Source organism: Bacillus rossius, chromosome 8 (assembly GCF_032445375.1).
Source record: "Bacillus rossius redtenbacheri isolate Brsri chromosome 8, Brsri_v3, whole genome shotgun sequence".
Lineage (NCBI taxonomy): Eukaryota > Metazoa > Arthropoda > Insecta > Phasmatodea > Bacillidae > Bacillus > Bacillus rossius.
The window spans coordinates 57930020-57948950 of record NC_086336.1 but is presented as its reverse complement, the minus strand read 5'-3'; the positions used below and the strand labels follow the sequence as shown (position 1 = coordinate 57948950).

Below are 18931 nucleotides of genomic sequence, written 5' to 3'. Positions count from 1 at the left end.
AGTCGTTGGATGTTGTCGCCTCGCGTCCGTTCGCGACAGTTTTGTTGCTTTGTGCTGCATATGATTCTGTGTGCATTACCTTTTACGTAAGTACATGAAGATCAACTACTGTCAGATAAATAAAATGTAGTGTCGTGTTTCATTCTGTGTGTGCCCAGTCTATCCGTACAGTGCTGCTTGCGGCAGAAGAGTGAAACACTGCAGCAACGCTTTGTCCTCTGAATGTGCCCTATAACAAGTATATTAAGTAGCTTGGCTTCTGGGTTGTAGCCATGTCCTTGGCAAAAAAATTCACCAACGTTTCGGTCAACATTGCAGTCACCATCATCAGGGAGCAGTTACCTGCTCCCTGAAGATGGTGACTGCAATGTCGACCAAAACGTTGGTGAATTTTTTTTTCCAAGGACACGGCTACAACCCAGAAGTTAAGCTACTTCAGACAATGGCCGTGAAAGCCTGCGAACATTATTAACATGCATATTAATTGTTATTTTACCCTCACTTTACTTAGATGTGGCGCTTGAATCGCTATCTATGCTAGGGATGAGAGATATGGATTTATAGTCATAGATAAAAAAAAAACATTCACAGAAAAATTTATTTCAATCTATTGCATTTACAGGCTTTTATTGAAAAACGAATAGTTATTTTATCTCCTTTATATAGTAATTTTACTGTACCAGTTGTAATATGCGGTAAGCAAACAATGAAAATCATTTTGTGTTTTCCATGTAAATATTCTAAATTTGAGATTTCTGTGCTGAGTTTTGAAAAATTAAGGTTGGTGAATAAATAGTTGGCATTGAATTTATGACATTTATGTTAGTCTCATGTCTGCAGGCTTAGCTTTTGCCCCTTTTTTTTTTAACATTAATTTGTGTGTACAGTGACATCAATAGTAAAAACAGCTTGAATTTTGCCTTGCCAAAATATGTTTTATTGGTTAATATATTGCATGTGCATGTTTCATACTTACTAACAAAGATCTGTATTTGTATATAAAATTATTTGAGTAGCAAGTTGTAGCATTTGTCATGCAAGTATTCCATATGAAGAATGCAATGTACTTAGCATAGCATTTAATATTACTTTTACTTTCGATGTGTAATTTGTTTTCTTTGTAACTTATCATACTAGGTTTGCTATGGGTGACAGGGATTATAATGATGAAATATAGATAATACATATTTTACTGTATAGCTGAGTGTTAAACTTATTGAAAAACATGTTAGTTTTATTAGTTACATAATTGTGATTTTTAATATTTAATATTTTTTTTATAATCTACTTTAGTTGAATTCAAGAAGAAAAAAATAGTTTAGTAGTGTCTGTTATGAACAAATTAATACATAGTTTATAGAGTAAAATGAATGGATGTTTGACAAATGGAGAATAATTTGTATTCTGTTTGAATGGAATTATTAATTTTATCAAGTTCTGTGTTGTGTTGATTTCGGTACATATTTATTTAACTGATTTCAGCAGTGATTCTTTCAAAATAATCATTGATTTATAAATTAACTTTCTTTGATTGTTTTAGTGTATTCACAATGCACAATGCATTTTTTATTTATGCTATATCAAAACTCCTAATTAAATACACCAATCCCTCACTTAACATGACTAATGCATTCCTAAAAATGTTTGTGTTATCTGAAATCATGTATTCTGAAGCATTAGTCTTCATAAATAGCAAGGCTAATTTACTTAATGTGTTTCAAAACGTTTAGGGAAATATTCTTTACATAATATAAACGCGTAGAATAACACTCAACGATAAATATGCCACACCATTTATTTTTATAAGCCTACCGTCGAATACTTTATTTGACAAATATGACACCGCGTAACAGGAGATAGGTGGTTAAGTACATACTTCAAAATTAAAGTGCTTATTCGTGTATCACTGCTTGGTTCACACCAATCCTGTAAGCTGTGATATATTTTTTTTCATTACACCAGTCATTTAACAACCTTTTCCATGTGAATCATCTATTCATTTCTGTTCTGGTATCTAATGTGAAATATATTTCTGCTAGTACAACCAACAGCATCAGACTTATATAAATGTTTGATAGAGTCGTTATTTACGATACTTATGATTGTGCACACAGTTAACTTGCTTAAAACTAAAGTGCGACCAACATAAGTGCGGCCTTCATGACATTCTGCAAGCCATAGTGCTTCTAGTTTTGTCGCAAATATTTGAACACAATGCATTATGCTCTCGAGTTCCCTGCCACTGACTAAACTGAAGTTCATTACAGCCCAGTCTGTATGGTAATGTTTCTCTCAATATATTAGATGGGTTTGTAGAGGGATTGTCATATTTTTGTTGACAAAATATTACATTAGATGCTGTCTTGTGTTTGAGGCCTTCAATTAAGACAACCTCTTTGATTTGAGGCACCTTAAGTTTATGGCTGCCTTAAATTTGAGGCCACTTTTAATTTGATGCTGTCTTAAATTCAAGTCCATTAAATTCAATTTCACCTTAAATCAATGTCTTAAATTCGAGGCCGTTTTAAATTCAAAGCTGTTGTAATTTAAGTCTGTATTAAAATTGAGGCTGTGTTGAATCTCAGGTTTCCTTTGATTTGAGAAACTCTTAAATTTTATCACATTTTAAATTCGAGCTTGTTTGAAGCTCTGGATCATTTTTAATTAGGCATGGTCTTAAATTTGTTTAAGTTTTCAGAGGTTCGTTTTCAATTTTACGTTGTTTTAAATTCAGGATGATATTAAAATTGGTTTGTTTATGGTAAGGACCTAATAATTGAGACTTTGTTTTAATTGTTTAATTTTTATTTTTACTTCTATTTTATGTAAGAATGTGTAATAAATAAAAATAATAAACTTATTTTGTAGATGTACCTACAATAAGAGAAAGTTAATATTTTTTACTTGTAAATAAGGTTTGGAAGATTTTTTTGTTTAAATTAACCTTTAAAAACAGTGACATGATATTTAAAATATGATTATACCTGAAAAAATATTTTATTTTTAAATAAATGTAACTGATGTATGCAGCAACAACCCAAAAAGCACAAGGTAGAATTTTTTCACAGTATTTGTTGATAGAAGGCAAATATAAACTGATTTTGGAGGAGTTTTATTTTTATGTTGCTTGCTGCATTAATGACTGATCTATTTGCAAGGTATCTAGAAGAATAGCTTCAAGCAGTGATGAATGCTTCATAAGATGGTAACTGTTCTTGTGCTGTCATCATGTTTGTTCAGCTCTCGTTCTGTCAACAAAAAAAAATAATACTTGTCTGCCATATTAGTGTAAGCTTTTGTGCATCCACCCAGTCGTAGAAATGGTGTACAGACACAGTAAATTGGCAGCTACAATTCCAAACTTTCAGAATGACCATAATTCTATAGGAATCTGAATGGTTTTTTTCATCTTCTAATTGCTTACATTTTTTTTTTACCAAAATTTTTTTTTTTATGTTTTGTGCTCCGTTTCAGAATTTTTTTTTTTTTTTATTTATTTTTTTATTTATCAATTTGTTACATGCCTACCGATGGCATAAGGCCATTGGTGGTAGGCACGATAAAACATAAAAATATACATAGACAAAACAAATACATGAAACAAAATGAATTATATTGAGGACAATACTATAATAACACATACACAAGACAACACAGCAAGCAACTAACAGATAAACAAGAACAAGTTTCATAATTATATAACAACAGTAATAATAAAAAAAATTATATATGGTAGCATCATTAACCTTAAACATATTAAAATTAAATTAAGATAAGAAAAATTGTTTTATATTTAAATTGTTTTTTGATAGAGAGACATAGCAACCATGTTTTATTAAAATTTTGATATAATTCTGTATAATGTATCATTTGATTTGCCTAAGGAGCATAATAAAGGTGCCTGTCGACTGTTATAGGTGGGTACTTTAATCCCAGTATTACCTGGAATATAATTGCATTTTGTTTTATTAGTAAAACAGTTATGGATAAAAAGGGCATCTAATAGCTCTCTTCTTAGAGCTAAAGATCTATCATATCGTGCGTTCTAATAGTTTTTTTTTTTTTAAATGCTGCACAGTCACCCCGATTGCCTGGTGTGTACCATGTGGTCCGTACACTGCAAGGCCGCGACACAGAGTGCTGGCGTACACTGCAAGGCCGTGCGTGCTTGCAGATAGTGCGCACTCGGCGGGAGCGGGCCCGCGCGCGGAGGAGATAGCAGGGGTGTCCAACTGGGGCCGGCCGCACGCGCGGGCCTACGGGGCCGCCACGACCCTCTACGAGCGCAACCCGCTCACCGGCGAGAACGCCGGCGACCCCATCGCCGACTGCTTCGCGGTGGTGGCGCGGGAGAACTCGGCCGTGCTGGCGCTGGCGGACGGCGTCAACTGGGGGGAGAAGGCGTGCCTGGCCGCGCGGAGCGCCGTCCACGGCTGCGTCGACTACCTCAACAAGGCCCTGTTCGGCACGTCCGGGTCGGGCCCCGTCATCACCAACACCACGGTACGACCCCTGCTGCCTCCCATTCTTAAGTCATGATTTTATATTCACAGTACAACTTGTAGACTTTTGACGTGACAACGTCTAATAAATCGATGAATGCCGGCTGCACGCACGAAAAAGTGTCCCATTACGCACATTGTCCCGTTACGCTCATTGTACGCTTGCGCAGCATCTATCTCTCTTCCACTCGATTGGAACAACCATCGATTTTGACTTTTTTCGAGGCACATTAAACTTGAAACACTCCCATTTGTTTCCTACTTTTCCTATCATCGCCCTATCCTTAACAGAATAACACAGAAGATTGGAAGAAGTTAAATAGCAAACATGTATAAAATTTAGAGTTAAAATAATCTCTTCGTTAAAGTAATAAACATATTTGAATTAATGAGTGCAAATAAAAGTAAATTTATCAATTAAATTGTAGATTTCATTTCACTCCTGCTTTGTATCCATACAAAATAGTGATAATTCAATAAAAATGATTCAATTTTATTCAAAAAGTATGCATTCATTTCATCAATGTTTTGTTATGACATCACGTTAAACTATCGTCCATAAACCGACTTTACAGACAACCAATTTTTTAAAATGGTTTAACGTTCACAAGATAAAAAATTTATACACATCACATACATTTTGCATAATCAGCTGCCAAAGTTATATTTTTTTAACTTTTTTGGGGCCATACAAATAAAGAGAACCAACTGGAAAAAAAGGACTGAAACCTTTTTTAGAGTTAACTGCGATGGTACTGGCTACTTCGAGAAATGGTTAGAACTTCTTCCAGAAAAATATTATTTGATTTACCTGGCCATTTCAAAATTATCAAATTTGTGAGGATTTTGACGGCCAAGCAACATAATATGAGTTTTTGTGTGTCTCTTAAATCCATCTAAATAGTAGTACAGTACAGTGTTTTTTTTAACCACAAGAGTAGGCATCCTAAAATTGTATTTAACAATCCCTTAACAAAGTACATTTGGTGCTGTATAAAATTGTGTGCAAGTTTCTTTGGAGAATATTCTGATTTTTAGGTGTGTTATGCATGTACTAAATAAGAACAATATATTTTTAATTTATTTGAATTTGATTCAGAAATTATGTAAAAATCATTATTTTTTAATAGTTTGGTTAATTCAAACTTTGTTATTGCAAAGTGGCAAAATTATGGTCTCTTCAAATTTGAATTATTGAGGTTTGACTGTAAATGCTTGCAAGTTATCATTCAGCTTTGAGATAATTCATCAGTTGCGAAGAATATTTACTCTGTGGAACCATATATTGTGCGTGTTAATTTTTGCTACCTATTTGCTTTATAAATTTGGTACAAACTTCATGCTAAAATAGTTACATTCATTGCAGTTTGAATTAGTTGCTCATTTCATTATTTAACTTTAATTTCAATGCTATCGGGTGTATCAACTTGTATCTTGATATTATGTGGTGTAGTGACGTGCTTTTCATTGCTATTTCCAGTTTATCAGAATTCACCGTAAATTTTTGTGTGTCTGTGTATAAGAAATGCATGAAAATCAGGTAGGCTATCAAGTAAAAAGTCTGTAAAATTGTTAATTAGTTCCTGTGAAACCTGGAAAAACCTATAAATTTTATTTTAAAATGTGAGTGGACACCCTGAAAAAAAAAAGCTGACAAAGTTATAAAATTGACTATATACGGAGACAAAAATTTACTGGCAATACAAAGAAATAAAATTGACATTTTAATCCAGCTATAATCTAAAAATAATAATTAAGGTAATATTTATGTTGTCAGCCCAAAATAAATCAAAATAAAAATTGCAGACACCTTTTTTTTATAGTAAAATTCACCATAATACATTGTAATTTATTGTGATTACATACTGTTAACCACCATATCATTAATCTCAGGTCCCCATTTGGTTATATTTAAATGAGTTTAACACAAAACAAATTATAATAATATTTCTTCCCTGCTCTAAACATTTACACTTTCTGGGATCATACAACTTTATACAAACTATACTTACATAAAAAAAACATTTCTTGAGAAATTTGCCATCATTTTCAACGTGCATCCGCAGAGTTTTATACATCATGTAGCAACATAGGTGTTGTCATTATGAACATAAATACAATAATACAAACCTCGAACCCCGCTATGTTGTCGTCTGCCCTGAGCAGTACGCCGCCACGTGCCGGCCGAGTTTCTCTGTAACGTCCGCAACATACCAGAGAGATGCCACGCATGCGTGAACAGGACACATCCGTAGTGGGACATCGGTAGTGGGACAATTTTTTCGTGCGTGCAGCCAGCGTTCATCGATTTATTAGACGTTTTCACGTCAAAAAGAAAAAAAAAAACGTGACACGATCAAACAATGGTAATTCGGACGGAGAAATGAAATGAAGTGATGATGAAGCCGAGGTGACTGCGTGCCGGGGGGAACTGCGACTGTACCGAGGCCGTGTGTGCGTGCGTGCTCGGCAGGAGGTGTTCGTGGCGCTGCTGAGGTCCTTCCACGCCGCCCACAACCTCATCCTGCAGGAGCAGGGCATGCTGACGACGCTGACGGCCGCGCTGGTGCTGCCGCTCGTGTCCTCGGAGCGCTACGTCGCGTGCGTCTGCAACGTGGGCGACAGCCTGGCCTACGTGTACAGCCCGCGCCACGGCGTGCGCGAGATCACCAAAGGTGCGGCCTGCCCCCCCCCCCCCCCCCCCCCCCCCCCCCCCCCCCCCCCCGTCCCCACGCTGCTCCTGACACTCGCGCCGGTGTAGACCCCTGTAACTTGGCAGAGTTCACCTTGCCTCTTCTACTGGCGGATACAGCACTTTATTTTGGGTGGGTGTTTTGGGGGGGGGGATAATATATTATTCGAAAACCTTTGGCAACAACAAGGGGTTTGGACCGTTACACACTACCATTTTCAAAATGCATTACATACTTCCTTTGTGGTTCGTGATTCCAGGTGTGTCGTAACAGCTCACCTTGCATCTAATACACATGCTTAACATAACAACACGTAACAAGACATACCGTCATTTTGGAAGAATATTCTAATTCCCAACTATTTTTTTCCCCCCAACCTGCACTGAATAAAAAGCAATGTGGCATCAGTATTGTTTCGGTTGAAAACTTCACGTTGTTTCTTCACGTTATCCCGGGATATTGGTACCAACCTTCCGTTACTACACGTAATTGTGTACCCTTGGAACAAAAAACAAATTTTGTATTACAATTTACTTTTGTATTAAACAAATTAATTAGCACTATAACTCCTAAGTAAAGTGAAAACACGTATTAGTGAGAGTTCTGTGTTAACAGGGTTTCTATTAATGAGGTTTCACCGTACTAGGTCTACACAAGTGGCCGCCGCGGACGCAGTTGTAAGCGTGGGCGTGTTGGCAGGCTCGCACGACATCCACTGCATGAGGGACATGCGCGACGCGCTGGGCGCGCTGGGCCCCGTGGACGGCCAGAACCCGGAGCTCAACAACCTCACGTGCTCCGTGACGGAGGTGGAGGCGGGCGACATCGTGTTCCTGACGTCGGACGGCGTCTCCGACAACTTTGACCCCGTCGTCGGCAAGTTCGCGGTGCTGCCCCAGACGGACGGGGACCGCCCCGACCCGGCCAAGCTGGCCGGCGAGCTGGCCAGAGGTTCTGCCCCTTTCCGCATTCTGTTCACGTTGTCGCTTGTTTTTTTTTGTGTTATGTGCAAGAGCTTAAGAGGCCACTCCAGTGTTTCAGGGGCACTACGCAACCCGCGTTAACTTCATAAGATTCAATGCTATTTTCATTTTGCTTGTAACTGATTAACTAATATAGATTCTGAAATGATGCTTGCTTGATATCTAAGACAACAATGATCTTATCAAAGCACCTTTCTTCAAAAAACGTGCATAAATTATGGTTCAAACCTAGACACTTATGCATATTAGTAAAGATTAGTATAAAACATACATTACTGAAGAAAAGTATATTTTTAAAAAGCATTAAATAATACACATATTAATTATTAACAACCACAGAAATAAAGATTTAGCACAACTACAAAGATGGTCTATTTTGGCAGGTTTCCAAACAACATTTTAGCACTTATGAGTGCAATAAATTGAATAGTACTTAAAATTACAATAAATATTTTTTAGCCGTATTCATGGCCATAGTTGATAAAGAGTGCACAAATACTGTTATTCCACTGAAATAGCAGCATTGAAACTTAGCATGGAACAAGTTTCCACAGTTTCTTCTTTCATCCTACTGCAGCAATCTGATCTGTGACAATAAGGTTGTATCTGCTGAAGAACTTTTTTTCTTGATCCGACTTCTCGGTGAATCTTTTTTTTGCATGCTGATGTCCCTCAGATTTAATGTGCTTTTCAAGTACCTACATTTTTTTTTTTGTTTTTTTTTTTTCCACTCCAGGCGGCGATTACATAATTTGCACATTAAAATATTCGTATCACTTTTGTAGAACTGTTAACTTTTGTATTCATTTATGCAATCGCGAATGGAAATGACGTTTCGTCCCATTTTTACCACTAGAAATAACAGTATACAACACATTCACGAGTATGCATGTATTTGTAAACACACCACCTTCCACAAACTACACAAGAACGCGGCTTTCACGTGACGCACAGCCAGAAAATGGGACTTACAATTGTTAGCGCGGCGAAGCAGAGATGTCGCAATATGGTGGCCTAAAAACTTGTATTCTGCAGGATGACGGACACTCTTCCAGCTAGTTGTTCTTTGCTTTGTTTACAATCGCGAGGCACGGATGGCCATTCTTCATTCAATTTTATGGCATATTCAGCACAAGTATCTTATTGTCACGTAATACACTTTATATGTACCATGAATTGTCTAAGCAGTGTATTACCATTATTTTACTTTCTAATTATTACTTGTATTTTAATTTTTAAAGGCGTAACACTACAATCCATTATTTTCAATAGTGAAATTTGCTTTTTTAAAACACCATAAAATCTTGCCAATGTTTATTCCATTCCTTCCATAAATATTTTAACTGAAAACATGTTTTCAAAAATTCTGTCACCATTTTCTAACTCTAGTTATTTTCATATCCCAATTTACCAATAGTAAGTCTATTATACGAAGATTTTGTGAAATATTTTTGAGTTGTAGGTTAATTTTTTTTTATTAATTCAATAAATGTCCGAAAATTCTCACGCTTATCAAATATTCGAACTGACGTTGAACAATTTTTTTTTTTGACCATGGTTCTTTCGAATGGTGCAGTTAGACGTGCTGTAGCCTGGTTGTATCTGTAGTTATTTCCGTCAGAACCTATAAAGAGTGACTTGATGTAGGCTTTTGGACATACGCCATTGCTTAGCACATTTGTAGTTTTCTTCTACAGACGTACATTTGCTAAGCAATGGCGTATGTCCGAAAGCCTATATCAAGTCATGCACTCCCATTGCACAAATCTTTCAAAGATAATATCCTGTGAAGGGTAATGAGTGTAGAGGGTGTTGATCGTGAGCTGGTTGAAGTGTCAGGTGTGAGTGTCGGTCCGTGACGTGGCGTGCGCAGAGCGGGGCAGCAACTTGCGCTCGGGGCCCGACCTGGTCCCCCACTCGCTGCCCACGGTGCAGGCGTACCAGCGCCACGAGCTCTCCCTGCTGCGCATGGACGACCTCTTGAAGCACGGGGTGTCCGGGGAGGGCCCCCCGTGCCGCGACGCCCGCGCCCTGTGCGAGCTGCTGCTGGACTTCGCGACGCGCCTCACGGCCGCCAAGCGCCACGTCCTGGAGGACCCCGACCTGTACTGCGGGCCGGCGCCGGGACCCGACGGCCGGCCGGCCCAGCTGCCCCGCGCCGAGCAGCGCCTGCGCCGCCGGCGCGCCTGCGAGCGCCTGGCCATGGTGCCGGGCAAGCTGGACCACGCCTCCGTGGTCGCCTACCAGGTGGGGCGGCACTCCGCGCCCGACCGCGCGCTGCTGGAGACGGTTCTCTAGGCTCCCGACCGAGCGTGGTTGTCCAGTTTCCCATCTCCAGTGATTGGTATAAGACTGTGCATGTCTGGCAAATTGTGTTGTTTGAAGACCAACTGACAGAAATTTCTTAATATATCATTTGACTTAGGAAATACTCAGCCAACGAGAATACCCTCTTTTATCGCATAACTGTCGCACTCGCATAATCGTCGCACCTATATTTTTGGCCGTCAAAATTCAATTACGTTTTAATGGTTGTCCAGTTTTCCATCTCGAGTAATTGGTATAAGACTGTACATGTTAGGCAAATTGTGTTGTTCGAAGACCATTTCAAGGACAGAAATTTGTTGATCATTAAACTTAGGAAATACTCAGCCAACGAGAATACCCTCTTTTATTGCATAATCGTCGCACCTATATTTTTGGCCGTCAAAATCGGGATAAAAAAAACTTCTCGCGTAAACTTCGCATGATGTTTTCGGTCCCGCTATTCGATGCAGAGCGCTTTGTGTAGGTATCTTTTCCGTATAAACCTATGTATTTTGAATTAGAAATCTAATATTTATTCGGAAATTACCACTTACTTATTTGATTAACGGAAATACGAAGTTGTCTGACGTGTAAATGTTCTTTTAAAGACGTTTTTAAAAGTTATTTTCTTTATCTGATCGTCTGCGTCGCCGCGGTGTACTGCTTGTAAACATGTAGCCAGCGCTAGTTGGCATCATTCATGTTTGGTTATGTTGCTTCCCGTATAGAGCACGCGTACGTAGTGGAATATCGATATCTCGCCGATTGCATGCAATGCGCGCTCTCTGTCGAGTGCCAAATTAACTACATTTGATAGCCCGCATTCTTTCACGGTAGTTACGCATTAGTTCACGTCACAGATTCAAGTCGCTTGCGTTCGTGTCACAGATTTTGTTTTTCTATTTAAAGTTGAAGAAAGGTTTTTGTTTAAGGAATTATTAATATAAATTGTTTGGCGTGCTCTTGTATAATCCAACTTTTTTTTAAAAAAAACGTACTTTTCATGAACGGGTTTTGTTTTTATGAATAACTTTACCTAAAAAAAATTTTTATTTCCGCATAATCGTAGCATCCCTACTTTTCAAACTTGATTTTACAATAAAATGTGTGACGATTATGGGAGAAGTCACGGTATATGTATTTCAATATTTGATCAGCCACATTTTATTACCAAGTATTTTTCTTAACAATACACTCAGGATGCTTAAACCAGTCAACAGCCACGACTGCAAAGATCAAGTAAAACATGGTTGGCAGTAGGCTTTTGAACAGGATAGCACTGCAAGGAATATTTCTTGCCAGATCACTAGGTTTGCGAGAAGCAGTGAATACCGTATTCACCCGCAGAAGGGTCACCTCTGCGTACTGGTCGCACTTGTAATTTTGGGCAAACAATCTTAACGTTTTCACTATAAGGTTCACCCTCGAATATGAGTAGCATCATAAGTCTTTATGGCCTGTGTCTCAGCTTATTGCTGCATAAGCAACACTGGTCTTTCATCTTTCCCCTCGTCATTATTTATGGCCCGTCCTCCCACCTCCATATGTTTCCCTTCCCATTTTTTTTTTTTTTACCCATCCCGTTCTCCAAGAGAGAAAACACAGCATGCTATTTCCTTGTCCATTTTTTTTTGCCAGTTCCTTAAATAAAAACACGCAAACCCTTTACAGCAGTTTTTTCCATGAATGAAACAATGTTTGTACACAGCTGCGTTACAAAAACCTGTCATGATTAACATGATGGTTGTGTACATGCCAGTTAATGGACATTCACGAGGGGAGAGGAAGTGTGAACCATAAACACTGCTGCATGGCCCTGCAAACTATTGTTGGTTTATTATATTTCCCCTCTCGCCGAGCGCCAGTACGGCGGCAGACAGCCACATCACTTGCCGGTGGCAGCCAGATAGCAGCTCTTTCAGGTGGTAGACGTAGCTTAACGGCGAATTTCATGATGTTTTACACTCACTGCTGAGCTATTGTAATTAAACAATTCATACTTACTCCTAACGTATTTATTAAAAACAAACACAGGCTAGCACATAGTCAACCACGACATGCTATGCTAATTTTTTTTCACCCAAAATGAAATAAACTCATTTTATGGGTGGGGTATGTTATTAAACAAAAAAAATCTGCATAAAATGTGCGACCCACATGAGGGTAAATACGGTATGAGAACGTTGCTGCAGACATAATTTAGTATTGCTTCAGAATAAATATTAAGGTTGGCCAGGAGTGGTTTTAACATTTTCAAAAGGCAGGCTAAATTTAATTTCTTTTAACATTGTTGTCTGGGAATTGTGATGTAATGGCATATATCTGTTGAATGTGTCCTGGAAAACTGTGTACACTGCTTCCAGTGGCATAGTAAGAGAGTGCTTGCCAGCCGACTGGGAACTTGTAGAGTTACTTTTTTCGGTTTGGTTTTTATTATATTGTTGGTATGTTAAATTATAAAAAAAAATCTGTTTTTGTGTTCACATGTTAATGATTTTGTTACTATTATGTTGAAAATAGGTTTTATATTAAGGGTAGACAAACCAAAAGGAAATTAGGTAGAATAAAAGCACTTTCCAACATTAAAAGTCACCTTAAAGATTTAAATTAAGGTGGCAGGTGTTAGGAAGCGTTCTGTTTCACAGCACGGACGAACGCTTGTGGAAGAGCTCAGGTTGAACCCAACTCTCTTATATATTTTGGAAGCAGTAAGTGTTTGTGGCCATTAATGGGGTTCTTGATGTATCTTAGCTGTTAACATGTAATGTTGCACCATGTTCGCTGCCAGCAGTTCATGTTGCTTACAGTAGACGCGTTATAAAAAGTCTGCAGCCATTTGCAGGTCTGTTTCCGTGGTTGCCCTTGATAACATGTCCCCCTCGTCCACGTTCGGTATCTTCAGTCATGCGTGTCAGGAATGAGAACATGTGCTGCGTTAGTGTTGGGTCGCTTCCGAATTATGCTGATTTATGATTGGAGTTCAGTTTCTCAGGTTTTTAGAATTAGCTCTTTGATTTAGATTCTGATTCCTTGCTTTTTGAAAGCAAGAAACATTTGGATGTACCATAGTTACCAGCATACAAGACAAGTTTAGCTTTATAGTAAAGAAAATTTGAGAAGTGAATTAACCCTCTGATGTAAAACTACCATTTTGTCCAAGAAGGGAATTAGCACAACCTTGTTTATCCATGTAAATTCTTAAAATATTTTTATGATATGGAGATTAGAGTTGAAGTTGAAAAACAAATAAGGCAGCAAGCTACCCTTCTTTACAGTTTCTTTTATAAAAACTAGCATTCACGTTACAGACAGCGGGAGCTGGCGTGACGTAAAATGCCGTGCTTTCAAGTGCGGCTCTCAGAGCACCAACAATGGCTGTAGTTTTGTCACGGAATGTAGCATTTGAAAGCTGACAATAATGTTGTTTACACAGTTACATCTTAAAAACCTGTCGTCATAGAGACATGTAGATTGTGTACAGTGTCAGTTCACCGTAATTTACAAAGGTGAGGTAGGGAGAACCAGTCAGTACACTGCTACATGGCCACACACACACACTCACAGAATGCACATACACAAACTGGCTGGTTTATTTTTAGATTTTCCTCCCTTCCAGCCGAATGCTAGTCCCGACAAGTCACGTTACTTGCCGGTGCCGGCTGGGCAGACAGTCGCAATGGCGCTATTCCATAGTGATTTTCTTGCACTGCTGAGATATTTCAAATAAGCAATTTTTAGTTACTCGTGACGTTCATGGTGTTACGAACGCAGACGGGACCGTGACGTGTGCCATGTTCGGAGCTGGCTGGCGGCCCCACACGGCCACTGACGTCACGCGCCGTCCACTGAAGTAAGGCATGTCACACGTGTCTGGCCGGATTACAAGGGTCCTTGCTGACGTAGTGAGCGACGGAGACAGCTCCGGTTACCGGCCTGGATAGCCGGGAGAGGTTGGATGGGCCTCCACCGGACTGCGGGTTCGCTGGGTGGTTTGAGGAGTCCCAGTGTGAGGCGGGAGATCGGGGCAGGCGCCAGAAGTGATGACAACTCCGGAGGGCTAAGGGAGCATCCAACTTTCTGGTCAGCCGAGTGGGGTAGGGGGCCGATGGTGGTACACATGCTGGGATGGGTTCCTCAGCCCCTGTGTATAGCCAACACTCTATCGCCCTTCCTGATTGCGTATGCGGCGTGATCCGCATCCAAGCCCATGGGGGCCCCGGGGCGGTAGGGCCTTTCGGCTAAGAGCGCTGGGTTGACAAAGAAAAGGGGGGGAAACCCCCTGATGATATATATATATAACCCCCTCCACCCCTTCCACTCCCCTTGCACCATCCTGCCTCAGGCCATTGTCAATGACCCTTTTAGCAACCTGGGAATTCATTACATAATTTAAATAAACGAAAGCAAACTTACATTAAATTTGTTTCTTCTATGCATTTGAAAATACAATAGTCCTGCAATAAATTTTATGGCGTGTGCTGCCATTGCGAAAGACAGAATTTTAAGTAGTCTTAAAAAGAAAAAAACTACCTAATCTTATTATCTTGTATGCATTGGGATTTTATTTGTTACGTACATTTACTTGATCATGGAAGCATGCCGGAACTGTGATATGATCAAATATCAAGAGCAAGTAGGTATTGCAAGCCAAGCTGCGGTGACGTGGTTTTTCCAGAAATTATACTTATGTATAACGTTATTCTGTTGGACACATCCTTGCCTGGAAGTTAAGGAGGAGGAAACTCTAACTTGACTTGATGCTGTAAGAAATTATTTTACATGCTACTAATAATGTTTAGCTAGGTTTCCTTATTATGAACGGATAAATTAATTTATGTTTTATAACTTTTGGGTTCAGTATCTTTTGTTCCATTGGTATTGAATGTTTGTGGAATTAATCGGTTTAGGATTTGGTTGCGACCCTACACTACATGCAAGGTGAATGTGTACATTTGTTTTGTATCAAATGATAGTTTCACATTTGGAAATAAATATGTGATGTACAGTCTTGCATTTGTGAATTGTCAATTTTATAGGTGTTTTAGTGTAAGTAAGTTTTTCACTGTGATGATAAGAAAATATGAAATAATTTTCCAGTTAGTATTTTTAATGCAGCATTTAACTAGTTTGTTAGTAAATAACACTTGACAGGCTGTTGTGGGTATTGTTCTGTATTTACAGTTGTGATTTGTGATCGTAAGTGAATATTTTATTACATTCCACACTTTCATGATAAAATTAGTTTTAGCTTTTCAGTGAGCCAGTCTTTTTTTAAGTGATGTTCTGTTCTTCCGTCATTTCTTTCGACAGTATTACGATTTGATGATTTCTGATCTCTTATTACTTTTTTTTAATGTAAACATAACATGAAAATTTAAATGGTAATTATGATATGATTATGTATCTATTTAAGGAATGCATACTTGAATAGGAATGCAGCAGTGATAAATGTGAAAAACTTAGTTTAATCATTAAACATGGTTGAAGATAATTCATTATGCCATACATTGTGAATTTTTTTTGTGTTAGTTATGCTGTTGACGTGTCTGCGATGCGCATGGCTTTGTCATGACTAGGGACAAGATTATATGGTGAATTACAATAAAACCGAGTTAACACTGCAAAGCATGGCAATACGTACACCATATAACACTGAAATTCAAGTTACCTAATACACCACAACGCACCGAAATGCAATTAAAATTATGAAACAAATCAGCACTTTCAATCAAAACTTAACTCTAATGACAAATGCGTAATCTTTTAAGTATTGAATTCAATGAAACTAATTTATTTAGCATGAATTTTGTACAACATTTTATGTAATAAAAATTGGAAAAAGTTTATTTCTTTTTAATCTTCGAACTGTTATTAGTTACTCGTTTTTTACATTACGACATAGTACATTGCTTATACACAAAATTACTTAACAAATTAAATTTATTTGTTCCAAATAGTTTAGACATGCTTGGAACAAATCATTATATTGTAAAAGTGCATCATGTATGTGTCCAAATTAATTTTTTTTTTTTTCGAGAAAATTAGTTTTATGGAACATTTAAGTACATATCATATTTTTTAATAAACAGATGTCATAAAAAAAATCTCTAACACTGAAATCTCTTTTTTAATATTAAAAATGAAACCACATAATCTTGTCTTTAGTAGTGACGTAAAAGATAGTCATGTATGACTTGCGTGAGGTGAATATTTTTTCCACTGTGCTGGCGTTGGCAGATACTAATGACAAGGTGCCTGGACTAAAGCTGTTCCAGTACTGGTTACAATCTGTCTCTCCACCTCTTCCCCTCAGCCAGTTATGTTGCTTTGCAGGACTTTATCACTAGTGAAGTCACAGAGTATCAGATAAAACCAATTGAGTGCTTAGAAACTTTTTGTGGAATTGCTTATTGCTTTTATAAATGGATGACATGCTATAGTAATTTTAAAAAATTTACATATATGGAGATAAGTTAACTATAGTAACTTTATTTTAAATGTAAAAGAAAATTACATAATGGGTATGTCAATTTCAAAGTAACATTGCTGAATAACTTATCAATTGCCTAGTAACATTGGATCCAAGAAATTACATATACTGATTATTGAACAGCAAGTAAAATTATGATAAACTGAATAAAAATATATGTATATTTTTTGTTGTAAAATCAAAGCATTTAAAATGAAACTTTTCATAATTAATGTTTCAAGGAATGATTTTTTTTCGTTTCATGATTTGTATGGAATGAAATCTCAAAATTGTATTATATTTTACTTTTTTACATTGTACCCTAATGTCTAGATTATTAGATGATGGTGAGGCTATCTGCCTATATGAGTGAAAGCTCGATTGAGTTGGTACATGTGCTGTCGGTTACACACTGTAGTCACCCGTGTACCATGCTCACCCGTTTTCTTAAGTGTGTTGTTCCCACTTTAAGTCTGTGATTGGTCGGCCCATGTGGGAAACTTGTAAATGGTGTGTGTGGTACGGCCAACAGCTCAGCAGCCAATCAGGTTGGCCAAGAAGCCATGTGCTTTAGTTTTCAGCTGTACACGTAGTTTCTTCCGTGCACTAAGTAATTCAGGTTTTTCTGTTACGCGACTGTAGTCCTCCAGTTTGTTACGTAGATGAATACGTTTTCTAGTCTTCCGTGCTGGGTAAACCTACCTGGCTTTTAAATGTAATGTAACCCTATTTTATTATTGGTAAAAAAAAACCAGTGTACATAATTGGTACTCTTAATTTTTTCAGCCAGTGACATTAACACTTGATGTAGATATAGTTTGAAGGAAATTCAGATTAGAATGATTTTGTTAATTGAATGCCACTATATGTTCATATTCCAATAGACTGATAAAGGAGGAATAAGGTAAATAATTAGCTAACTTTGACGGTAAGTGTTTATATGTATATTGGAACAGCTCTAGTAAGGGTATTAGCGGTTTTTACTTGATTTAAGTTCCTGATTCAGGCAGCTTCAAAACATAATTTTGACTTGTTTCAATTACACATTAAACTAATGGAATAGTTGGCACTATAGTGGTGATTGATGGTTCATTGTTGTATATTAGGTAGTTGAGTCTTGACACGTTTTTCACATTCATTCTTTCTCATTTCAGCTGCAGTGTCAATAATATACCTATTTATAATGTGGTGCCTGTGTAAAGTATTTTTTTCCCCCACCCATTTTCGGTTTTCTTATCGAGTATTCTATTTTTGTAGTAAGATGTCTACAGTAGACTGTGTAAGCATTAATCAAGAGCCTTTTCTTTGTATTTGTACTATTTGCAAATTTTGGTGTACAATTGCGGTAATGCAAAATATCTGAAATTGAAAATTCCGCATCGCTCTCTTTGGGTACGTTCAAACCTAAATGTTTTGCACTCTGATAGTTAGCACTTCTTTCAGCAGATAATGCCAGAATGCCAACAGCTAAAGTTAACAGAGTAAATTTTTTTGATTCAGGCATTTCTAGCTATGTAATAAAAAAAAAACCACTGCAGAACATGTTATGTGCATTCATAATTACTGAAAATGGTTAGTAGTGTTGGATAAAACAGTGATGTGATAATCTGATTGGTTTCTGGATTCCAAAGTCATCATGCCTTGGCCATCTGCCAACTTCTCTTCAATACTTTGTGTCAAGTGATAGTACTATTAGTACATTTCTTCATGGATAAATTATTTGCTTCTTTCACAGAGACTAAGCTCTTGGTAGATAGTTTACAAGCGAGCTTCATCATTTCTGCATGTAAACTGAAATGGCTTTTATTGTAATTTCTATTTTTCCAAGCATCAGCTTGCCGGTAACATTTTGTAATAAAACAAACAATGCAAGTAGAAATATTTTACAAGTGTGTGTGTGTGTGTGTGTGTGTGTGTGTGTGTGTGTGTGTGTGTGTGTGTGTGTGTGTGTGTGTGTGTGTGTGTGTGTGTGTGTGT

At 37.8% G+C, this 18931-nt stretch overlaps 1 protein-coding gene across 1 annotated transcript in view; it reads left to right on the top strand.

Annotated features, from left to right (window-relative positions):
- LOC134535011 (PP2C-like domain-containing protein CG9801) overlaps positions 1–18931 on the top strand; it is a 28067-nt gene extending 9136 nt beyond the window's left edge. Inside the window, exons 4-7 of the mRNA XM_063373836.1 lie at positions 4175–4503; positions 6976–7177; positions 7895–8146; positions 10052–18931. Of these exons, the coding sequence (XP_063229906.1) occupies positions 4175–4503; positions 6976–7177; positions 7895–8146; positions 10052–10476 (1208 nt within the window). The 3' untranslated portion in view covers positions 10477–18931. The remainder of the gene's footprint in view (positions 1–4174; positions 4504–6975; positions 7178–7894; positions 8147–10051) is intronic.